The sequence below is a fragment of the Electrophorus electricus genome, unplaced genomic scaffold, assembly GCF_041902795.1.
Source record: "Electrophorus electricus isolate QZ-2024a unplaced genomic scaffold, ASM4190279v1 Scaffold53, whole genome shotgun sequence".
NCBI classification, from domain to species: Eukaryota; Metazoa; Chordata; class Actinopteri; order Gymnotiformes; family Gymnotidae; genus Electrophorus; species Electrophorus electricus.
The window spans coordinates 367,140-393,000 of NW_027658771.1; the positions used below are offsets into that span (position 1 = coordinate 367,140).

At 40.5% G+C, this 25,861-nt stretch overlaps 1 protein-coding gene and 1 long non-coding RNA gene across 3 annotated transcripts in view; one reads left to right on the plus strand and one right to left on the minus strand.

Annotated features, from left to right (window-relative positions):
• LOC145656170 (uncharacterized) overlaps positions 1 to 25,861 on the minus strand; it is a 541,800-nt gene that overhangs the window by 332,552 nt on the left and 183,387 nt on the right. The gene's annotated exons all lie outside the window — the stretch shown is intronic.
• The window catches only part of LOC145656163 (inosine-5'-monophosphate dehydrogenase 1a-like), a 31,316-nt gene continuing 19,480 nt past the window's right edge, over positions 14,026 to 25,861 (plus strand). Inside the window, exon 1 of the mRNA XM_081709532.1 lies at positions 14,026 to 14,053. Coding sequence (XP_081565658.1) covers positions 14,026 to 14,053 — 28 coding nt within the window. The remainder of the gene's footprint in view (positions 14,054 to 25,861) is intronic.

Consider the following 25,861-nt stretch of genomic DNA (forward strand, 5'->3'; position numbering starts at 1 on the left):
TCTACTCCTTCTGTAGTGAGCTAAACGCTATTAATAAACTCCCAAACTCCTCCAGTGCTCTCTCACCATTCTGAGCAGAGCCTGTGCCAGGCCTGCAATTTTATCAACTACATCACAGCTGTTTTCTCTCTTCCAAATGTGTAGAGAAAACACACACACACACACACACACACACACACACACGCGCGCGCGCTCTGTATTCTGACAGTCCCTGCAATGCTCCACTGTAATCCTCTTAGCCTGTAAGCGCTGGGCTCTCCCTGCAAACACACCCTAAACCCAGCACAGCATGGGACTATGTGGAAGACCACTTGCACAAACATCGACCGCACAGCTCCTTTTGCCTTTGCTTGCTATAGTTTCAACTGCTCGATGCACTGAAATGCCAAATACAGAGGCTAAAGCTCGAACACATGCGCCATGAACCAGCTGCACCCATTCCGAGGTAAATCAAATACACAGTTGCCAATGTTTAACAAAGCTTTTTGAGCTTTTTACATTTTATTGATTTATTTTTTTTTAAAGAACATGAGGACTTTTTCATTTTTATTTGTTCAGAATGTTAAATAGTAGTAGTCCCAGTAATTTTGTAGTTCCAGTAGTATCGTCATTCAGGTCTCCTTTATCAGGTTTTGGATGGATTGGTAGAAGTTCATATTGACTGGTTATAAACATAGTTCTGATGTAGTCAAGCACAGCGTCTGTCTCTTTGGCCAGTTGGTAATCATAGCCTTTTTATGTGCTCGGGAAACCTTTCTGCATACTACCGATTTCTTTAGCTGGTCCTCCTTGGGAAGTGTGTGGTCCCTTTGAGCAGTACAAAGCTTCCCCAGCCATGGCTCTCCCCATGCGCTGCTGCTTAGTTTTCTTCCCCACTACTTTGTCCCATAACGTCTTCAGGTTCTTTCTTTCACACTTTGGGTTTTGGTTTTCACTCTCTAGAGCCTCTCTTTCACTCTTCAGGTGTTGTCTTTCACTCTCAAGATTCTCTCTTTCACCCTTCAGGTGTTGTCTTTCTCTCTCCAGAGCCTCTCTTTCACTCTTCAGGTGTTGTCTTTCACGCTCTAGATCCTCTCTTTCACTCTTCAGGTGTTGTCTTTCACTCTCAAGATTCTCTCTTTCACCCTTCAGGTGTTGTCTTTCTCTCTCTAGAGCCTCTCTTTCACTCTTCAGGTGTTGTCTTTCACGCTCTAGATCCTCTCTTTCACTCTTCAGGTGTTGTCTTTCACTCTCAAGATTCTCTCTTTCACCCTTCAGGTGTTGTCTTTCACTCTCTAGATCCTCTCTTTCACTCTTCAGGTGCCATCTTTCACTCTGTTCATTTTTTGTCTCCTTCTGCTTCTCCTCCAACTCCTTCCCACTACATTCCTCCTCAAATTTTCCAATTTTAACACAGTGTCGTTTTCTAATTTCCTTCGTATCTACTCTGTCAGGTAGTTCTTGTTGCAATCTACTCATTGCTTTTTGTGTGTTCCTGTCCAACAAAATCTTCGTTTTCTTCTTCTTCGAAGATCTTCTGTGAGAGCAGCAGAACTGCATTTTGCTGCTGCAACCTCCCATTTCTGTCAACAGACTGACCAATTTTACCTTTGTCAAGCAGATTATAAGAATAGCTATTATGACAATGGTTCCATGTGACATCACAGTTTTGGTTTTGTTGACAATTCCATTGTCATCACACAGAATAGAATAAACTATTGTGGGCTTGCTTTCTTTTCACTTTAGCCTTAATTAGATTAATTAGATTCATATGTTTGCTTTAGATTTGCCTTTTTACATTTTATTTATACCATGAAAAACAATACAGAAATAATTAAAGAAGTCAAAGCCTTTGTCACAGTCTCTCCAGACATGCCTTTCTCTGGTTGTCAAAAAGACAAAAGAGATGACTATGGACTACAGAAGGATGCAAATGCCTCACACCCCAATACATACAGTGAAGAGTGAGAACATACACTCTCTTAAAATCACAAACAATCTCTCATGGTCCCTGAGCACTTTTTCCTTAGTGAAGAAAGCTCTGCTTCCTGAGGAGACTGAAGAAGGACAGCATGTCCGTCATCCTGATCTGGTCTGCAACAGCATCATAGAGAGTGTCCCGACCTGCGCCATCGCTGTCTGGTACTGGCACTGCTCCCCCTGCTCTTTTGGATTGTTTAGTTGAATTTAGCAGTCTGCTCTCAAATTTTCTGTGCCTGTTTTCTGGGATTCTGAAATTCAGGCAATGTTTTTGTTGTTCTTCTGCAACACTATTAAAACTCTGAACTCCTCAAACTATTTTACTTCTCTAAGTAAATCTGTCACACATTTGTCTAGTACAGAATTATTAGATTTCTTTCTTTGACCATAAGGAAAATACACACATTTACATATTTCTTTGTGTTGGATAAGAGATTAAGGACACTTCCTGAGGCAGAGAATGATTGGTCACTAGTACATTAGAATGGCCCTACATACATTTCATCATTCCATATCTTTTCAGTGGTTATCAAAACCATTTATACACTTTTGCTGTTAAACAATGTTAAGATATTGATTAGTGTTTCAGTCAAATCAGTCTAACTCTGAAAGTATGTGATTACCTTCCATATGAGATGCTATTTAAGACTACACACACATCAGATTTTGCAATGAAAAGATGCACACATGCATACATGATAAAACAAAGGCAAATAGTCATTGTACACACACACACACACACACACACACACACGTTTTAGGCTCCTTTTGTCATTCAGTTTTGAAAGAAGGAGATGGAGGGCATGTCAGTATGCAGCAGTAGCCATAGTATTGGAACAGATGGGTCAGCATGGTAAGGGCAAACAGAACGTTGGTCAGGGTGTATCACTGGTCTCCATTGCATCTCAGTGATTCAAAATTCAGAACTAAAATATTAGAAAAAACACTCTCAAAGCATAGAGGGTCAAGTCAGTAGTTGCACTAATATCAGAATTTGTATCAAGATATTTTTAAGTGAGAAATTTTTAAGTGAGAAATAAGTTTAGCCCTCATTAAAAATGCTGTAATTTCAACTCTTTGACACTCTTGGAAAAATAAATGTAATATTTTGTTCAAAATATTATTTATTTGGGGAAAAAAGTGATCTGCAGGCACTGCGGATTCTTGCCCTGCTAGAGATGATTAAGAAAAGAGGTTAAATTGATTAGGAATTCTAACCTGTAGTAATAAACAGTATAAATTGATATGAAATGAAATAGGCAGATGCTGACTGTATATGAATTGTATGGGGCAGCAGTGTCTCACAAAGACTGGAGCACAGCAATGATGTCATCATGTCATGGGTGTGAAAAGAAGGTCTCTAGGAAATAGGCTTCGTCAAGGGGCATGGGGGCTGGGGCCAAAAGACAGAGCGCAGGAGACTAATGAATGAAGATGGAGAACCCCTCTGTTCGCTACTGTAATATACACAGTAATGAGAGGTAGAGGAGCAAAGACTCTTCATCAGGCCCTCAGCCAGCCTGGCACTAGCTCATCAACAGATGTCTCCCTCTCTGAGAGAGAGAGAGAGAGAGAGAGAGAGAGAGAGAGAGAGAGAGAGAGAGAGAGAGAGAGAGAGTGAGAGAGAGGGTCTTATTGAATTATATGCTTTGTTGTCATCTGTGTAGCATTACTACAGATTCTTTTTAACTCAGTATCTGCAATGTTTGGTTTAGAATCACAGATGAGGATGTGTTTAATGTGACGTGGTTGGTTTACGTCTCACAAATGTCAATTGTCTTCATTAATGTTCCATCTGAAATATTAATGTTCACAGCAGAGACCTCATCAATATTCATCAACCCGGAAACGTTGCACAATCTCCTGTTAAAATTTCATGAGATGGCGTGTCTCTAACATAATATGATTGTGTGTGTGTGCGTGTGTGTGTGTGTGTGTGTGTGTGTGTGTGTAAAGTACATGTCAAGTTCACATGTGTTTGTGTATGTATATAGGTTCAGGAAGAAGCTAAGGGTTTTGACCTCAGCATAGACTTCACTGGTGCTGACATCATCACCAGCTAAGTGACCTGTTCCTCTCATCCTGGTGTGTGTCTGTGTGTGTGTGTGTGTGTGTGTGTGTGTGTGTGTGTGTGTGTGTGTGTGTGTGTGTGTGTCTGTGCGTGCGTGTGTGCGTGTGTGTGTCCAGCTGTGATCGGCCCTTACTCATACACATTTCACTTGGCTGACACACAGTGAAAAAAGTGCATTTACAGTCCTCTGTGGTCTCATTGCCAGCCCAGATTTCCAAAACTTATTATATTTTTTACATATGTAGTAGTCATTATATATTATTTGAAACTACAATTTTGAACTGTGTTTCAGTGTTGTGTAATTACTGAATAGGGCTTAAATAAAACCATTGTCATTGTAAGAAGGCTCAACAGCAGTACTCATCTACTCATCTACCACACATTTCACTGTGTGTTGTACTGTGTAAGACTATGTATGTGACAAATAAACCAAACTTGAAACTTGAAAAAACAAGATGTGGGTTAAGATGAATCTACTTCCCTTTTCATGTACACTGAAAAACATCAGTTTTTCAAATGCTAGGATATATTTTGTCTACAAACACATTTCTATTTATGGTCTTTCTTATCTTTTATAGCATCAAGGGTTCTTTGGAAGGTCAGCAGAAAATGGAAGAGAGGAAGCTGTGTGTGAGTGAATGCTTGTGTGTAATGTCATTTTCTATGTTGAGTGTAGCTCTGTGATGTACTCTGGAGAGCTGAAGTTTGAGAAGAGGACCATGTCTGCTCAGGTGGAGGGGGGTGTTCATGGCCTGCACTCGTAAGTCTTCGTCCTCTCTGCTCACTAAACTCCTACTACCGAATCCATCATGCTCAGTGGCTCTTTTAGGGAACACTCCACCAACTGTCAAGCAGTGCCACAAAAGCACTCAAGGACTGGAAAATAACCTGTGTGTGTCTGTTCTCACAGTTTGCAGGCACAGTGTTATAAATAATAATACACAGCAATAGACCCCTGCTGATCTCCACTGAAATCTGAATGGACATGAAGCTGACAATTTATTTATGAATAATTAATTCAGATAAATTGTGGGTTTCTAATAGATAACAGGGTCATGACATAATGAGTAATGCCTCTATAGATTTCTATTCATGTCTTCAAGTAATTCATGTACATACATTGAATTGAAATAAAACAGGCTTTGGCATGACTGGACAGAGCATTGTAATGTAAACGTCAGTACTATGCACATTTTGCAGTGTGGACTTTTATAAAGTCATGAGCTCTGTGCAGATATAGACTGTAGAGCTCTATATTGAATTGTGGATGAGCATATTAAAACCACAAGGCGGAGCTTCGAGAGAGAGAGAGAGAGAGAGAGAGAGAGAGAGAGAGAGAGAGAGAGAGAGAGAGAGGAGAAGATGAAACAGAGCTGTTTAATGTTCAACAAATGGAAAGAAGAAGAAAATTATGAAAATCAGTAGAACTATTAGCAAAGTTGAAACTAGTTAATATTTAGTGACAGCGGAGTGGCTCTAGATCCCTGTGGCAGGGACTACGGACGATCACGGACTACAGGAGCCCACCCTCCGGACTGATGAGTGCGGATGAGTCTCTGGCGAACGAGCTGAATACATTCTTCGCTCGCTTCGAGGCTACATCTAGCAGCGCTAATGCTAACGGCGCTAATGCTAGCAGCGCTAATGCTAGCAGCGCTAATGCTAGCAGCGCTAGTGCTAATGGCACTATCGGCGCAGCCAATGGCGCATGCGCGGGGCCCACCATAGAACAGCGCCCTCTCATCGTCACGGAGAGTGACGTGAGAAGAGTGTTTAAAAGGGTGAATACCAGGAAGGCGATGGGAGCAGACGGTATCTGCGGGAGGGTCCTCAAAGCCTGCGCAGATCAGCTAGCCCCGGTATTCACCGACATCTTCAATCTCTCCCTGACGCTCGGTATCGTCCCGTCCAGCTTCAAGCGATCCACCATCGTCCCCGTCCCGAAGAAACCTCGACCCTCTGACCTCAATGACTACCGACCTGTCGCCCTCACATCAGTCGTGATGAAGTGCTTTAAAAAGCTACTCGGAGACTTCATCACATCTTCACTGCCAGCCTCCATGGACCCACTGCAGTTTGCATACCGCCACAACCGCTCCACTGACGATGCAATTGCACATCTGCTCCACACTACACCGACTCACCTGGACGAAGGGAGGGGAAATTATGTTAAAATGCTATTTGTCGACTACAGTTCTCCCTACTCACTACTAAGTTGGGGGATCTAGGACTGCATACATCCCTGTGCGACTGGATCTCCAACTTCCTAACAGACAGACCACAATCAGTACGGGTGGGCAACTGCGCCTCATCCACCCTCACCCTCAGCACTGGAGCTCCTCAGGGTTGTGTCCTAAGCCCCCTGCTCTACTCACTGTACACCTACGACTGCACAGCCACTTCCAGCTCCACCATCATTGTCAAGTTTGCTGACGACACCGTTGTCATGGGTCTGATCTCGGGCAACGACGAGAGGGCCTACCTGGATTAAACACCTGGAAAACTGGCGCCAGGAAAATTATCTCCTCCTAAACGTCAGTAAGACAAAGGAGCTGATCGTGGATTGCAGCAAGAAGCAGGAGCGGCACTACCAACCTGTGAGGATCAGTGGAACCACGGTGGAGAGAGTAGATAGTTTCAGGTACCTTGGTGTTCACATCTCGCAGGACCTGTCCTTCAGACTGCCCTCCAAGGTACTGCGGAACTTCTATACCTGCACTATCGAGAGCATCCTCACGGGGAACATCACAGTCTGGTTTGGGAATAGCACCAAGCAGGACAGACAAGCACACCAAAGGGTAGTGCGTTCAGCAGAGCGCATCACTCACACGGAACTTCCTGACCTGCAGACCATCTACTACAAGCGGTGCCAGACCAAGGCCAGGAGGACTGTGAAGGACCCCACCCATCCCAACAATAGACTCTTCTCTCTGTTGAGGTCAGGGAGGCGCTTTCGCTCCCTGAAGACCAAGACAGAGAGGCTGAAGAGCAGCTTCTTCCCACAGGCCATTCGGGCCCTGAATCAGGGAAACTGATAAACTGTGGGGACCACCACCACAATGTAACATAACTGTATATCTGTATATATATATTTATATTCAATGACCTTGTTACACAACAACTGTAGATATGTTATTATACGAAATGGATCTGTACATTCTGTAGATTGTGTACATATATACACAACCATATACATTGTACATTGTGTATATAATCATAATGTACATATATTGTACATACATTGTTAATATATTTTGTACATACATAGAATATATATATATATATATATATATTTATCTTTGCATATATATATTTCACATATAGAGAATGTCTATATTTCTCTATGCACCCCTGTTTTCTTTTCCTCAGTTTGGACAGAGCACTCTCCACCATTTCACTGCGAGTTATACTGTGTATGACTATGTATGTGACGAATAAACCAAACTTGAACTTGAACTTGAACAGTACTTGTGGTAGCCTTTTTAACTAAGTGTACTTAAAATCAGACATTAGCACACTAAAACATTAAAGCATTAAGATAAAAGATAAATCCTTTATGCAAATGCAGTTGTTTCTTAAAGATTGTTTCTTTTAGAAATATAAGTTCTTATCACACCTGTATTAGAATATGAGCCCAGGAGAGTAACCCTAGAACACTAGGAACATTTATGTTACAATTTCCTTGCAAAATCACAAGCCTGATGTGAATATTAAAATAAGAACAACAAATAGATACACCTGTTATCATTTTATTATCCATCTTCACATAATATAGGGAAGGTGCATATGTGCTCATTTCTCCTTTGTTAAAAAAGCACTGACATTTTGCTGCATCAAACATTTGTGTGCCATGCATTTAGTGTGTAGCATAACAACAAACAAATTCTGCAAACTCCTACTTTATGAGCATTAAAGGCGGTTGGGCAGAGTGTTGAGTGAAGCTTCAGAGCTTGACTGTAACCTTGTTATATTTCAATGGCAATGAGGGCAGTACAGGTAGTGACTAAGAGGCTTTCCTTCCCAATCCCTCTGAATGTTGTCTCTGACAACATTCCAGACAGCACTTTAGAGAAAACAGTAGTCCAATGGCAGCAGACAGGCCTTTTTAGGGATCACCACTTACAGAGTCTTACCAAGACACCCAGTAGCTTTATTTTGTTTGGGACGAAGCCTCTATCAGAGCCGTATTTCATTCTACCTGATTCAGCTGCTGCTTGTATGATGCATGTTGGATGAATCTCTTACTCTGCTCCTCAGCTAAGAGAAAGCTCTCCATCTCGATCTGAGGAACAAACTTGGATTGTGTGCGTGGCTCCAGCACAACCACTGGTGAATGCGCACGCAGTGTCCCAGGAGCCGCTCTGTGGTGCAGGTGGACAGGGGAGGTGGGCGGAGGCCCGGGGCGTCAGCTCACGCAGGGTTGTAGAGGAGGATTGGAGTACTGGACATCGCTTACATGGAGGGCCATGTCTATGAGCACTTTGCCAATGGCAAGCACGACAGCTACCAGATCGACTACCGCCTCATTGTGGGCGACACAGAGCCAGCCAGATTGCAGCTGTCGCCTCGCGACCCTGAGCACCAGGGGCTATTTGGCCACAACACATCTCATGGGCATGAGACTGCAGCTCAGCGCTACAGCGCCACGCGCATCCAGGCTGGCTACGAACCAGAGAGGTGAGACTCCTACGGTTTCAAAGGAGTGCTGATCAGCAAAATTAACCATGTTTGCATCACTAGGTTAACGTTAGTGTCACTAAACAAGTTCATTAGGAGTGGACTTTATTTTTCTTTTGGATTGTGTACTTTTAAACTGTTGCACAGACTGGGTTGGGTTCTCAGTGATGTGCAATTTTAGCCCAATTCCATATTGTTGGTCTCAGAAGAACACATTCCTTTCGGGGATTATCATCACATAAAATAGACCTATACATTTACAGTCTCTACAGAGAAATACAGTCATGTCATAGTATAATAAAATGTCCTAATGTGTAAATAGTGATGTTTACTCATTTATAATGTCCAGCACTACTCAAATATAACTGCTTGCCTTCTTTGCCCATCATATTAACATCCCCATGTCAGCAGATTAAAAAGGACCATAAATCTGATTAAGAATTATATTATCAAGACCGATATAATCTGTGTTGTAGAACAGATATGAAAACATTTTGTCATAGCAATGCTCAAAAGCATCACATTCCATTTGTTTTACAGACCCATATCTCTCTACATTTCAATTTACAGAATGGACTAAATTAACTTCCAGGTGTTTAAAGCTCAGTTGGGGGCTGTGTCAGATCCTTTGTGAATAACATAAAGTTGAATATTGGGCAGCCTGACCACGGCTTCAAAACGATTGTATGGATTTGCTACATCACCAGTCCTCCTTTTATAAGCAAGATGATTATTTCAACCCAAGTCAAAAACATTTTTGTCTCATCCAAACGGAAATTTCACACCTGAACTGGGCTGGCCACCTAATAGCGTGGACAGTAAAACAAAGGCGCATCGCCCGTCTGCTCTCTCTTAACATGTCCCGTCGTCATCCACCACGTTGAGAGGATGAGAGTTTTCTCAAACTGAGCAGGTCGAGTCTTTAAAATGTGTAAACTCCAACTGTGATTCTGGGTGATTTAGCTAAGGGCTAGACTTTCGCTTGACTTTGAGAGATGCCACAGAGGCTAGTCTGTAACTGTCGCAGATGAAGACCAGCTGTGTTCCTTGACGTCGTTTTTTGTTGTCTGAAGTACGCGACGCTATCGTCTTGTGAGTGACCCGAGAAGCGGGATTTTCATTCACATTCACTAAGAATAAAGCATCATTGTTCAGTCTTGGAAGTATATCACACTAAATCCGTGTGTACTACTTGAGTACGATAATGACGGTTATTGTTTGCATGCTGCGAATGCGAGACATCGGCTCTCCCGAATAAAAGGATAGCACGTCGAAATGGAGAAAGGGCAAAGCGTAACGAATAGAAATAGCTTTAGCATCCTCGGCCAACACCCACTGGATAAATATTTCGATCCGCGGATCAGTAAAACGCTTACGTTTTAACTCTGTTTACATGAGAGCACAGACAGAATAGCCTTTCTTTAGCGTACATCTACTTCTGATGTGACTTGTATTTGCTAGGTTGTTAGTATAATGTATTTTTAGTATCAGTTTTTCTTTGTTTGTTTGTTCTGTGGTCTTTGATTCAGTGATTTTCTGATCCTGCCTGGCTTCATTGACTTTACCTCAGATGAAGTGGTGAGTACTTTTGCAAAATGCACCAAAACAGCTCAGCAGGTTTCCTGACATGCCCCATAAGGGCTTACCAGTGTGTGTGTTTCAGTAAATACAGCACATCTAGTAATGATTTAGTGGAGGGGGCGGGATCTTCCTAATTAATTAGTGAGCTTAATAGGAATATAATGAACAACATGTTGAACATGCAGATTTACACACAAGCTTCCCTGAGGCCTCTCATCAGCAGAGCAATATATGGTGTCATGGCAGAAATTCGAGCAGGGCTTCATCACGGATCCGGTGGTGATGAGTCCACAGCACACGGTCGGAGATGTGTTTGAGGCCAAGGTGCGACACGGCTTCTCTGGAATCCCTGTCACCGAAACCGGCAAGATGGGCAGCAAGCTTGTGGGAATCGTGACGTCACGAGACATTGACTTCCTCTCAGAGAAGGACTATGACCGGCTGTTGGAGGAGGTTTGTGATTCATCTTTGATTGTACATACAATATACAAAAGGTTTTTAAAAACACAAATGAATCACATATGACATACAATGCTTAAAAATATAGGTGGAATAGAACTATCATGAAATTGTGATATTTCTGTGTCAGTGTGTGAAAGAGGGCAATATATATATATATATATAAAAATAAAAAATGTGTATATATATAAGTGTGTGTGTGTGTGTGTGTGTGTGTGTGTGTGTGTGTGTGTGTAAAATCACATTCTTTAAACTCACATCTTTTTGTGATTTATTTGTGATATTTGCCAGGCAATGACAAAGAGGGAAGATTTAGTGGTTGCACCAGCAGGTGTTACACTCAAAGAGGCCAATGACATCCTGCAGTGCAGCAAAAAAAGGTCTGATTCTTCATCTTTTCAGCTTGAGAAGTGAAACTGCTTCTAAAGGACTTTGAAAGGTTATTTTCACTTCTCCACTTCTTCTCTGAGTAACGGGTCGGTCGTGGGGACGCTTGTTGATTGCAGGTAAACTGCCCATTGTGAACGACAGTGATGAGCTGGTGGCTATAATTGCTCGCACTGATCTGAAGAAGAACAGAGACTACCCTCTGGCCTCTAAAGACTCCCGCAAACAGCTGCTGTGTGGCGCTGCCATCGTTACCCGTGAGGATGACAAGTACCGGCTGGACCTGCTCGTGCAGGCAGGAGTGGACGTGGTGGTGCTGGTAGGTCTTAAGGTCCTAAAGGGAGTGGGATTAGTCTCCATCCTGAGTATGGTGCCTGAATCAAATGACAAACTATTTTTGCTATGAGGCTGTGTAACACAGGACTGTGATTGGACATAGTGAATTTGGTCTGAAGGCTGTGTCTATTGTTTTAGGACTCATCTCAGGGAAACTCGGTGTTTCAGATCAGCATGATTAACTACATTAAACAGAAGTATCCTGAGCTCCAGGTGGTGGGGGGGAATGGTGAGTCACAGTTCTCACATTTGCTTGTTCTGTAAACTGAGAGGGTTGAGGTAGGTAAGAATTGATGGTGTTTGGTTCTTTTCATTTGTTGCTCTGTTCACTTTCATCCTTCTTCTCTCTCGCTCTGTCTCTGTGTATGTCTGTGTAGTAGTGACAGCTGGTCAGACCAAGAATTTGATTGATGATGGTGTGGATGCTCTTAGAGTGTGGATGGGTTATGTTTGATAAGACATCGTATACCAGAAAATTGTTTAAAAGATGGGAATAGCTAAACCACCAGACATAATAGTGATGGATAAATAGCAGAAAAGAGCCATAGTGACGGATGTAGCAATCCCAAGAGATAGCAACATCAGCAACAAGGAACATGAGACGCTAAAAGAAGAGGAAACACTGGCTCTGGTAGCAATCAGAGCACCAGGGGTTTAGGGACGATGACCATCAAACTGGGAGAGTGGCTCCAGCAGATCCCAGGAACAACATCCGAGATCCTCATCCAGAAGAGTGCAGTCGATGGAACACTTGGGATACTATGCAGGAAAATGTATATATTGTAAATTCCTGTTCTTTTTTATCAACATTCTTAGAACATAATTACTGTTCTAAGTTTACAACATCTGGGCGAGGTTTTCGTTTATTCAAGATGCATCCTGTAGTGCCTTTTCACATTTTTGCACTATTTCTTTATTTTGAGTCAAATGTTTCAAATAAAATAATACAATCCACAAGGAAATGAAAACGAGAATTAAATCAAACTTATTGTTTCAGAAAGATTACTACTCATTCACACACCAGGACGCTACATCTTCTGGAGTATTATGCTCACGTTTCTAAACTTTTAAACATTATAATGTATTTCAGTTATGGAAATCAGTTAAACACTATAGGAAGGCCTACAACAGGAATGTACTACAAATACCTTCCTACTCCAGCACCCCTAATCGTCCACTCCCAATGGTGGGATATCCCTGAATAACAGTTGAATGCTATCGTTGCCTATATTTGCCTCTGTCTGTCTTTCAGGAGACTACAATATGAGAGTTACACACTAACATAAAAGAACGAATAATGAATTAAGTAAATGCTGCACTGGCTAACATCTACTTTCTTCCCTGTTTTATTACCTGTATTATTATTTATATTATTTGTGAGCTGAAAACATGATATCCACCAAAAACATGATTCACTGACTCATGAACAATGTCAACAAATCTACACGCACACACACAAACACACACACACACACAGCAGGTGGGTTTTCTGTAGTGGCAGATGGGTCCAAGTGGGCTCATACTGGCCCTGCCCACATGTCGCCTCCTGCAGGTGTCAACCGTAGCCACTGTGCTCCATGTGCCCTTTCTCCTCTGCCACTGCTGGGAGAGGGCTCTGCCCACCCTCCTGACATGCTCCGCTACGCCTCCGGCATACGCCCATTGTGCTTCAGACAGAGGCCAAAACCACTGGCTTTGCTGGTTCCAGGAACAGCCTGAGGTTGTCCAGGAGAGTGAAAGAATGGTATACCTTGCAAGGTATGATGGTCTTCATTGAAATGGGGGTTAAAAACATTTCAAGTTAGTGTTTTGTGCACTGACATCCCTCCTGCTACCGAAGACCACCCGAGTGTTTCTTGTGTTTGTAAGTGTGAGGCAAAGGAGTGTGAAAGTGTTTGGATCAAGATGTAAATGCATGAAATGAAACGTACTGAGGCTATGTTTATTGTCACATATTTTATGTCTAGAATGTTGGCCTACCTCCAAGTGAATTTGCACAAAGATCAAACATTTGTGTGGGGTGTTTGTTTGTGCATGTGAATATAGATGTGTGTAGTTCAATGGTGTATACATGTGTACATGTGAGTATGGATGTGTAAGTGTGAAAGATGTGTGTGTGTGTGTGTGTGTGAATTATATATTTGTTGGGGGCACATTCATATACTGCCACACTGCTATTCTCTCTGCTACTTTCTGTTTTTCAATTGGCGGAGTGGATTAGGGCCTGTCAGAGAGACTCTGAGAGATCTGGTGAGCCCTGATTGTGATTATTTTTGTTTCTCTCTCTCTCTCTCTCTCTCTCTCTCTCTGTGTATGTATGTGTTTGTGTGTGTGTCTCTTGTCAACACAGTGTGAATAATTTTGATTTTAATTGGTTCGTTGTCATGACATTATCTCTCAACTCTCTCAACCGTCTAAATCACACGCGCACACACACAAACAGTTGACACCCCCCATCCTATAGTCCACATTCATTCATGAGAAACAGAAAATTTGAATTTGAAATTTATTGGATTGAATAACAAAGATCCTTTTCTTTAGAACCATACACAAGCATGGACAATGACAATGTTGTGCTAAATGGTGTGATCAAACCCTATCATCATCCTTCCCAGCAAAGCCCTGATCTAATCCTTCTGTAGTGAGCTAAACGCTATTAATAAACTCCCAAACTCCTCCAGTGCTCTCTCACCATTCTGAGCAGAGCCTGTGCCAGGCCTGCAATTTTATCAACTACATCACAGCTGTTTTCTCTCTTCCAAATGTGTAGAGAAAACACACACACACGCGCGCGCGCGCTCTGTATTCTGACAGTCCCTGCAATGCTCCACTGTAATCCTCTTAGCCTGTAAGCGCTGGGCTCTCCCTGCAAACACACCCTAAACCCAGCACAGCATGGGACTATGTGGAAGACCACTTGCACAAACATCGACCGCACAGCTCCTTTTGCCTTTGCTTGCTATAGTTTCAACTGCTCGATGCACTGAAATGCCAAATACAGAGGCTAAAGCTCGAACACATGCGCCATGAACCAGCTGCACCCATTCCGAGGTAAATCAAATACACAGTTGCCAATGTTTAAAAAAGCTTTTTGAGCTTTTTACATTTTATTGATTTATTTTTTTTTAAAGAACATGAGGACTTTTTCATTTTTATTTGTTCAGAATGTTAAATAGTAGTAGTCCCAGTAATTTTGTAGTTCCAGTAGTATCGTCATTCAGGTCTCCTTTATCAGGTTTTGGATGGATTGGTAGAAGTTCATATTGACTGGTTATGAACATAGTTCTGATGTAGTCAAGCACAGCGTCTGTCTCTTTGGCCAGTTGGTAATCATAGCCTTTTTATGTGCTCGGGAAACCTTTCTGCATACTACCGATTTCTTTAGCTGGTCCTCCTTGGGAAGTGTGTGGTCCCTTTGAGCAGTACAAAGCTTCCCCAGCCATGGCTCTCCCCATGCGCTGCTGCTTAGTTTTCTTCCCCACTACTTTGTCCCATAACGTCTTCAGGTTCTTTCTTTCACACTTTGGGTTTTGGTTTTCACTCTCTAGAGCCTCTCTTTCACTCTTCAGGTGTTGTCTTTCACTCTCAAGATTCTCTCTTTCACCCTTCAGGTGTTGTCTTTCTCTCTCCAGAGCCTCTCTTTCACTCTTCAGGTGTTGTCTTTCACGCTCTAGATCCTCTCTTTCACTCTTCAGGTGTTGTCTTTCACTCTCAAGATTCTCTCTTTCACCCTTCAGGTGTTGTCTTTCTCTCTCTAGAGCCTCTCTTTCACTCTTCAGGTGTTGTCTTTCACGCTCTAGATCCTCTCTTTCACTCTTCAGGTGTTGTCTTTCACTCTCAAGATTCTCTCTTTCACCCTTCAGGTGTTGTCTTTCACTCTCTACATCCTCTCTTTCACTCTTCAGGTGCCATCTTTCACTCTGTTCATTTTTTGTCTCCTTCTGCTTCTCCTCCAACTCCTTCCCACTACATTCCTCCTCAAATTTTCCAATTTTAACACAGTGTCGTTTTCTAATTTCCTTCGTATCTACTCTGTCAGGTAGTTCTTGTTGCAATCTACTCATTGCTTTTTGTGTGTTCCTGTCCAACAAAATCTTCGTTTTCTTCTTCTTCGAAGATCTTCTGTGAGAGCAGCAGAACTGCATTTTGCTGCTGCAACCTCCCATTTCTGTCAACAGACTGACCAATTTTACCTTTGTCAAGCAGATTATAAGAATAGCTATTATGACAATGGTCAGTGATATTATGACATCACAGTTTTGGTTTTGTTGACAATTCCATTGTCATCACACAGAATAGAATAAACTATTGTGGGCTTGCTTTCTTTTCACTTTAGCCTTAATTAGATTAATTAGATTCATATGTTTGCTTTAGATTTGCCTTTTTACATTTTATTTATACCATGAAAAACAATACAGAAACAATTAAAGAAGTCAAAGCCTTTGTCACAGTCTCTCCAGACATGCCTTTCTCTGGTTGTCAAAAAGACAAAAGAGATGACTATGGACTACAGAAGGATGCAAATGCCTCACACCCCAATACATACAGTGAAGAGTGAGAACATACACTCTCTTAAAATCACAAACAATCTCTCATGGTCCCTGAGCACTTTTTCCTTAGTGAAGAAAGCTCTGCTTCCTGAGGAGACTGAAGAAGGACAGCATGTCCGTCATCCTGATCTGGTCTGCAACAGCATCATAGAGAGTGTCCCGACCTGCGCCATCGCTGTCTGGTACTGGCACTGCTCCCCCTGCTCTTTTGGATTGTTTAGTTGAATTTAGCAGTCTGCTCTCAAATTTTCTGTGCCTGTTTTCTGGGATTCTGAAATTCAGGCAATGTTTTTGTTGTTCTTCTGCAACACTATTAAAACTCTGAACTCCTCAAACTATTTTACTTCTCTAAGTAAATCTGTCACACATTTGTCTAGTACAGAATTATTAGATTTCTTTCTTTGACCATAAGCAAGATACACACATTTACTTTGCACATTTACATATTTCTTTGTCTGTTTCTCTCTATCGCTCTCCTTTTCTCAGAGAGTTGGATAAGAGATTAAGGTCACTTCCTGAGGCAGAGAATGATTGGTCAGTAGTACATTAGAATGGCCCTACATACATTTCATCATTCCATATCTTTTCAGTGGTTATCAAAACCATTTATACACTTTTGCAGTTAAACAATGTTAAGATATTGATTAGTGTTTCAGTCAAATCAGTCTAACTCTGAAAGTATGTGTTTACCTTCCATATGAGACGCTATTTAAGACTACACACACATCAGATTTTGCAATGAAAATAAAAATGATAAAACAAACAAAGGGAAATAGTCTTTTTAACCTCTTGTTTGCTAGCAGAAAGCAAATAGAGCCTATAGGGATAAGAGAGAAAGAGAAAGAATGACATAAAAAATAAGAATGAGATAAAAAGAGATCCAGATACATGAAGCACATGTTGATGAGGGTTGGACTTGCAGAGGCCACATGGCAGTCACGTTAGAAGTGTTGATGCAGTAACTGCATCTGCAGCTAAACTAATGCTGCGTGCGTGTGTGTGTGTGCATGCGTGCGCGGGTCTGTGTATATGTGTATCTTTTTCCATTCTCCACCAAAAAGAGGCCAGGAGGCAATTGTCTCTCTAGAGATGTAACACACTTTCTGCAAACATATCATCAGATAATGGCAGAACACCTTACAACACACCAATGCATATCTGTTTACATATACAGTTGAATCATGAGAGATTATGCAAGGTGAGAATTATGATTTTAATGTCCTCTGGTTCTATGGCTTTTGATACAGCCTGTGCTAACTGAACATGGTTTTTCTTTTCTCCAAGACAATTGTGTCTCAGTTTTATTGCAGCTTAATGGTTTAATGCTTGGTTCCTAATATACATATACATATACATGCATGCACCCATACACACGTTTTTTCCTTGACAAGCTCTTATAGGCCTCTGGACTAATTAATCCCCAAGAAAAGTGAAATGACAAATATTTATATATATACACACACACAGCGCTTCACTTTTTCCACATTTTATGTTATGTTACAGCCTTATTCCAAATTGGATTAAAAAAAAAAAAATTCCCCTCAAACTCCTACACACAATACCCCATTATGACAAAGTGAAAAAATCTTTGTTTGGAGTTTTTGCAACTTTATTAAAAATAAAAAAAACAAAAATCACATGTACATAAGTATTCATAGCCTTTGCTCAATACTTGGTTGAAGCACCTTGGGCAGCAATTACAGCCTCAAATCTTTTTGAGTATGATGCTACAAGCTTGGCACACATATTTTTGGGCAGTTTCTCCCATTCTTCTTTGTAGAACCTCTCAAGCTCCATCAGGTTGGATGGGGCGCGCCGGGGTACAGCCATTTTCAGATCTCTCCAGAGATGTTCAGTTGGGTTCAAGTCTGGGCTCTGGCTAGGCCACTCAAGAACATTCACAGAGTTGTCCTGAAGCCAGTCCTTTATTCTCTTAGTTGTGTGGTTAGGGCCATAATAATCATAATAATTCACTAAAATGATTCATTATAGCTAATGTTTTGAAATAATGAAATCATAGTGTCTGTGATTTCTTTTTTGTGTAAAGTGTCAGACTTTCTTTTTACTAAGATGTTGGGCCCATCAGTACCACCCTAGCTGCTAAGAACTGCTACTTCCTTTACTGAGCCTGTATTCCTCTGTTCACCACACTGCACTCACACTCAATGTGCAACACAATTAATGTGTGAAGAATTGTGAGTTTACTCAAATCTAATGGCTTTAGTTCACTCATTACACTTTAGTAAATCTAAACTCCAATTTCTTTTTTCTACTGAAAAAGAGATGAGCAATAGCTAATAATTAGTAATAGCTACTCTGCAATCTGAAATGTTTTTTTGTTTGTTTGTTTGGCATACATATTACCTCTTGGATTTTAAAGTTCTTTGAATCACAAAGAAAAACAATACGAGACAGTATGATGCTGCAGTAATTTAATCAAAAGAACAAAATTGATTATTCAGAATAAATTAACAGACAGGAATTAGGTCAAACCTTCTAATCATGTTTTTGTCAAATGTAATACTGTATACATACTACATTAAAATGACAGAAAAAAGAAAAGTATAGGAAAATGCACTATTAAATGCACTATTATGAAGTTATGCATATTGGTCAGCATCATCCTCAGTTATAGCCTTCATCTCAGTTGCTGGTTTGTCTTCCTCCACCTTCTGAATTGGTTCCTTCATTGCATCTATTGCCTTCTTCAGATTGAGATTGTCCTTTTCACTCAGTGGGGCCAGTGCTGGGGTAAGGATTGTCTTGATTTGAGTTATTCTTTCCTCGCATCTGTTGTAAAACTCCTTCCTGTTTCTTGCTGCAAGGCTGTTGATACCATTTTGGGCAGATTCGCATTCCTTCCCTAACTTGTCAATCTCTGCAAGGAACTGAGGTGAGTTTGGATCCATGGTCATCAGTCTTCCCAGAGTACTGACATTGTTCATCAGGTACTGGACAGACACCTCAGTGTAAGTGGTAGACATCATGTTAACCAAATAGGCGTAGGCAGAAGCATTCAGAGCATTAGTGTAGATTTTGTCTTTGACAAACATGCTGTAGGTGTAGTTGTTCTCTACAGCTATTTCAACAGTCTGCTTAAAATGTTTAAGATTTTCACTAAGAGTGGTCTTAACAATGTTTGAAATGATCTGAAAGAAGTGCACCAGTTTCTCCCACTGTTCTTTCACCTGCCCCATGATTTCCAGGCCTTTCGCTAGCACCACAATTCTCTTGTTGAAGTCGATCTCCTTGAGATTATAATGTTTCAGCTCACTCACAATTTCAGCAAGAGCTTTTTTCTTCTGATCCAAGTTGTCCATAGTCTTCTCGTTCCGTTCATTTGCAATTTTTAGCTGGGTTTCAGCCATTTGTAGACGTAGATGAGATTGTCTTAAGTGCATCTGGACCACATCTGTATTTGCTGAGTCATAGATTTGCTGTTGACTTGACTTGGGGGTGCTGTCAAGAAAGATGGCTGATTTGTAAAAGACTTGCTTTTGGAATAAAAGGCCATGGCCCTTACATTCAGTTCGTCAATGGCTTTAATAAGCTCCTCTGTTTTGGCATCATCACATTTCCCCTCTGGAGCATATTTACCTAGCTCTGTTAAAGTGGAGATACCCTTGTCACAGATGCCTAGTGCCTCGGATTTAATCGGGCATTCAGCTTCTTGCTGTATATCTCTGCTGACTTGCTGAAATAGTCCCACCAAGTAATCAGACTTTACCGTTTGCTTCTCCTGATCATACACCTCAGGCCAATTTATTTCCTTACCTTTGCAAAGTTCTTCCATTTTCTCAACCACTAGTAGAAATGTTATAGATTTAGAAAATATGTTACTTGTTGCTAACATTTCATCCACGTTACTCTTCATTCCAGTGGCCATGTTTCTGTGGCTTTCAGGAGTGCCTTTTCAGTTTTTGATCACATGTGTTATGGCTTTTGGTGTAATAGTGTCCGCTGGAGATAGGTTTGGATAATTTGTCCTGGAAGAAATTCTGTTGCAAATGCACAGGCTATTGATATTGCTTGCTCTGACATACTTGATATTAGCTTCAGGCCAAAAAGGCCCCATCCACTTGGCAAATCTTTCATTGCTTGCTGGTAGGCCCTTCTGTCCTCAGCTAATCTTTCATTAGCCAGATTGAAAGCAGCCTCGGCCCTGTCGCTTGCCTCCTTAGCTTCAGCCCGTTTAATCTTTGCTATCTCAATGTTTTTCTTGATTTCTTCCATCTCCTCATCATGACTCTGTCTTGCATTCACCAAAGCCTCCACCAGTTCTTGCATCAGCTTGATGATATCTGAGAATTGTTTCTCAGTCATGATGGCCAGGTTTAAGCAGTCTGATGATATGTGCGCAATGTTCTGAAGCTCAGCTGGTAAGAAGGCTTGGACAAGACCATCATCCTCCTGTATTATGAGCCCAACTGAGTTTTTGATGTACTCTGGAACCTGTCCGGTGTACATACGAATTTGGTCCATGTTCTTGTGAGCAACATTAAAGGCTTGCCAGCAACCATTACATACTTGAAAGAGGCAGGCCCTAAAAGAATTGGGGTATCTGATGAATTTGAACCCATCTTTTGGTGGATTTTTATTGATGGAGAAGTCATCTGCAGCAGAAATGCGTACCAGCTGAGCCAGTAAATCGATGGAGACGGGTGCCGGCAATAGATACTGCTCCCAGTTAGCATAGGGCTGCATCAGCAGCATCATGTCATTTCTGTAATCCTGTGCTTTGGTGAAACTCTTAGTAGCTTGGTTGAGCTTTAACAGCGCCATTGTTTTCCCTAAAATAGAGTAAGGCAGAAAATTTGCGATAATAAGGCAATCAGGAGATTCAGCATTTATTATTTCTGTACTATAAAGCAGTTAGCACTAACAACAACAGCACCTGCAGTGTTTCATCCACTAAACAATTTCAGATTAGAACACATCATAAGTTACATGTGGTTGCTTAGTAGTTTTTTTTTCCTTCACAACAAGTGAAGTAAAATTAGTAGAAAGCAGAAAATAATACTATTTTAACTACCCACCATTTTACAAAAGCATTTAAATGCTTTTTTTTCATAAACATTGTTTTTCATAAACTTCATTATGGTGTAGACTTCAGCAAATTCACTATACAGTATATTTCATAAAAAAAGTTGATGAATGTAAACAGAAATTCATATTATGCAAACATAAACTTACAGAAATCTGTAGAGGATAGAATAGAACGGTTTGTACCTGAAGTACTGTGGATACCTCTTGAAGAAGTGAGTAGTTGAAGTAGTAGCCTACCAGACTAGATGCTGTTCTGCTCCAAAACAACAACTTTGATATCATCCTTTCATATTTGTCAGCAAAACAATATAACTTTGTCCTGCAAACATATGCAATCTGAGTTGTAATTCTGAATTCTACAGAACAGCTTTACTTCCTATAACTACTGAAATGTCTTTATTTTTCGTGTCTTTATTTGGATCCCCATTAGCTGAGGTAGCAGCTGCTCTTCCTGGGCTCCACCAACAAAACTGTGTACTCCCATGATCATAGTTGGTAACTTGTTCCATACTGTGGTGACCAAGACAATACAGATCTGCACGCTGCACCTGTTTTGGGTTTTGGTTTAACTAACCTGCCTGGCAGTGTGACTATGTTGAGCTCTCGCATAATTTATATTGTGTTTACTATCACAGATATTCCTAAAGACGCCCATTAGACCGCAGGCCAGCCTCTCCTGAGCTCTGAGGCATGAGAGAGGCATGCTCGCTCTCCTTACTGACAGGGCAGTGTGAGGCTTGCAGATTCATTCTCAGCTAACCAGAGCTTAGACAGCTCTTTCCTGACAGCTCCCCTGGGAAACACCACAATGAAAGCATCTAGGGGAGGAGAAACTGCTGTTTTACCATAGACTAAACCCATATATACTTTGTTTTGTTAATAACAAATGCCACAGTAAAGTCAAGTAATACGATTCCGACCATCATTTTCTTGTAAAAATATCTTGTCGATCATTTTTGTCAGTGCTGTGCACGTAGAATGATCTGCTTTATAGGCATGCTTGAAATCAACGATTCATTAAGTGAAAAATAGTAGATTATATGCTCAAGAACAACTTTTTCCATTAGGTTGCTCAATACAAAAGAAACTAATTCCAGGCAAAACGCACCATTCTAAATTTGATAATAATAGCCCAAAAGTAACACCAGCAACCTTTGAAAGGATGATCAATACAATGTTTGATAATAATAATAATAATAATAATAATAATAATAAGAAGAAGAAGAAGAAGAAGAAGAAGAAGAAGAAGAAGAAGAAGAAGAAGAATTTTATTCTAATTAAGAAATTACGGGCATTTCTTGTTACCCAATGACACTTTACAAGTTCATACAATATAAAAAAGGTCAAATAAAATATAAAGAAGATTCAAATATATAAATAAGATAACAGGATGGAGTAAAACTGGTTAAAAAATAGACATAACATTGATGCAAGTGCATACTATAGTAACCAATTAAAGGTTGAAATGATCTCAGACAAAGAGATGAGTTATGAAATTCTTGTAAATGAGCAGCTGGAGGAAGAAGCCTTGGGTCTGCAGCTCCAGAAACGCCAATAGTGCAGAGTGTGATGTGAGGGACAGAGAGCAGATGAGTGTCAGAGGGATGGAGACAGAGTGAAGGAAAAGACATATGAGGAACACCAGAAAGGGATGGACAGGTCAGACCATGAGGGCAAAAACCAAGAGAAGGATTTTGTACTGCACACAGCCACGAACAGGAACCCAGTGTAAATGTTTGAGTGTAGTAGTTATATGTTCCCTTAAGCTGGTGTGTGTAAGAACTCCAGCAGCCATTTTCTGAATGTTCTGCAGCTTCTTTAACCTACAGACAGGAAGCCCATAAAGAACAACACTGCAGCAGTCTAATCAACATCGCACAGCACTGTATTAGCCTAATCAGCATCACACAGTGCTGCAGTAGTCTAACTGGTATCATACAGAACTGCAGTAGTCTAGCTGGCATCACACAGCACTTCAGTAGTCTAATTAGCATCACAGAGCACTTCAGTAGTCTAATTAGCATCACACAGTGCTGCAGTAGTATAATCATCATCAAAAATGCATAAATAAGAAACCTTGTATCAAAATTTGCATGCCTATATCCTTACACATAGATATATTTGCTGACTATTACGCCATTGTAACATTTTTTAAACAAATTAATTGCAATAACTAAACAATTGAATAATTTAAATTTAATGTCTCTTATACAATCATAAAGCTGACTAAGGCTGACAACCAATCAATAGGAGAACTTCTACCTTAAAGGATTAGTGTGACGGTTGAGTCTAAGGCATTGTGGGAATTGGAGAAATAATTGAATCATGTAGGTGTAACATAATGAAGAGAGGATAATTTAATAAAACATAGAAGGCTAAGGTTAGTCTAATTTTAATTGGCCCAGGCCATTCACTACCACTAAATGACTAAATAGGGATGTTGTGCCCTCTAGTGGGTGAGTCAGAGATAATTATGCAACAAAAATACTTGTGAAGTCTGGTATGCTTTATCATTAAAGCTGCTATAAGATCTTTTTTGGAAACACTTTGACTAAACTGTTTTATGTATTTGTAGCTACCAATAAACCTCTCTTGTAGGAGGATATATTCTGTATCTGTTAATTCTATGTGTACATTCAGCACATGGAATCTGCCAACATCCATTCCTGCATGTTCTTTCAGGATCAAGGCCTCTGGAATGGTGACTGATGTAGCAGAGCACCTAGGCAACTTTCAGTATGTGATAAAAATGAAAAATAATATTGAACAAGCTGGTATGCATGCACACATGTGCACACACAAGCAGACCTTTCTTAACCTCTACTCTTGCCAAGCCCAGTTCACCTGTTTCTTACAGTTTATGGAAGTTACTGTTTCTCCTTTCAATGTTCCTGTTATTAAAGACACATTTGTTACATATGTTTAATGTTCATAGGAATCATTATTTGTGACTTAATATTTTAATTTCAAAGAGCTGGACAAAGACTTTGAATTCCTCTGAACAGTACATGGAGATCAGATTACATCTCAGTAAGATGCATGATGAGATCTTGTACTGCAGCTTGTGTTCATTGTAGTTTTCCATGGAATGACCATGAGATTTGCACTAAATAGATGCCAGTCAGTTCAGTCAGCAATATATATTGCTAAAACGATTCCCCTATGTTCTAACAGGCAAAACCTGTATGTCTAGGTTGGATGTAATCATTGAATTAGAACTGAAATTTAATTAATTAGTAAGATGCACAAAATATGGTTGTTTTTGATTGTGTAATGTTTTCCTTTTCCACATATGCCTTTCAGCACTTTAGTTCTGTTTAGTGGTTTATATTTCAGTGGAAACAGGTCCTTACATATTCCGCAGAAAGCAAAAAATAAAAACAACTAAACAACTACCAACTAATAAAGATGTCAAGTTGAACATGGAAAGTCTTGTTTTGTTTATTCATCTGTTGTTGTGGTTTCTCTTTATGCCGTTCTGTTGATTTGTATCCACTTCATGGCAGGTTGAAAATGATTTGATTCTGTGAGACATTTGGAGGAAGTGTGAGTACAGAAAAAAGCATGTAACTGAAGCATGACATTCTTTAATAGGCTGTATCACTTTTTCTTCTGTGAGTCTGTGAGGACCTCATAAAGCATGGCTTGTGGCAAGTGGGTTAGTACAAGGGTAAATATGGGATAGGAGTGTCAGACGAGAGGCTGATGCCTCTTGCCATGAAGCAGACCCTCCAGCAGATCAGAGTGCTCCTGGACTGGGACAGTGGTCTGATCTCCTTCTTTGATCCTCTCAACAACAGATATGTGCACACCTTCAGACAAACATTCACCAAGCAAGCCTATCCATACTTCTATAATGTTTGTCCTGCTATGAGGGTGTTACCAGAATAGGCTGCAACCACTAAGGACATTATGCTAGTGTAATGGAAAAAAGGAACCTAGTCTATTGAAAATGAACACATTTCTACTTGATCATCATTTCAACAAGGGTGCACCGTGAGATAACATTTATTATGGTAATTATGGATGGCCTTTTCACACTTGGCCAAAGTTTTTGCTTTCGGCTCAGTTTTCCATTGCTCTGAGGTTGTCTGCTTAAAGGATTCAAACCTAGTTTAAAGGCAATCAGACTTTCTTTTGTTTCCTGTGATCATATACCTTAAATCATTTAATGTGATAATGTTATTTCTATTTAGGAGTTGTTTTCCTTGTGCACGCAGATGCATGCAATTGAGAAACCATTGTTTAGTGAAAAGAATCAAATTTGTTTGCAACTTCCTGGATTTTCATTTATTTGCAATTTTCCTCAAAACTGTTGTGAGAATACACACTCCCTGATAAACAAATATAAAAGGTTTATTGTAGATATTTCCTGTCCACTAGACACCTCCAATGTTTGCTGTCTAGCAAATGTCAGCTGGGTTTACTAGTTTCTGGGAAAACCCATATTATGTGTATCACCTTCAAGGTAACCTTTATAATCTCTGGACCTTTAGCTTTGCTGTTGATTTTCTCAAATACCCCAATATGGTCTTATGTAGCATTAATGCATGCTTTAAAATCTTCTAAGCCAAGTGAAAAGCACTCAGGTATTTACTCTTAAGTGCTGGTCATACTGCTGTTTTACTGTGATGTTTTCAGTGTTGTGTAATTACTGAATAGGGCTTAAATAAAACCATTGTCATTGTAAGAAGGCTCAGCAGCAGTACTCATCTACTGAAAAAACAAGATGTGGGTTCAGATGAATCTACTTCCCTTTTCATGTACAATGAAAAACATCAGTTTTTCAAATGCT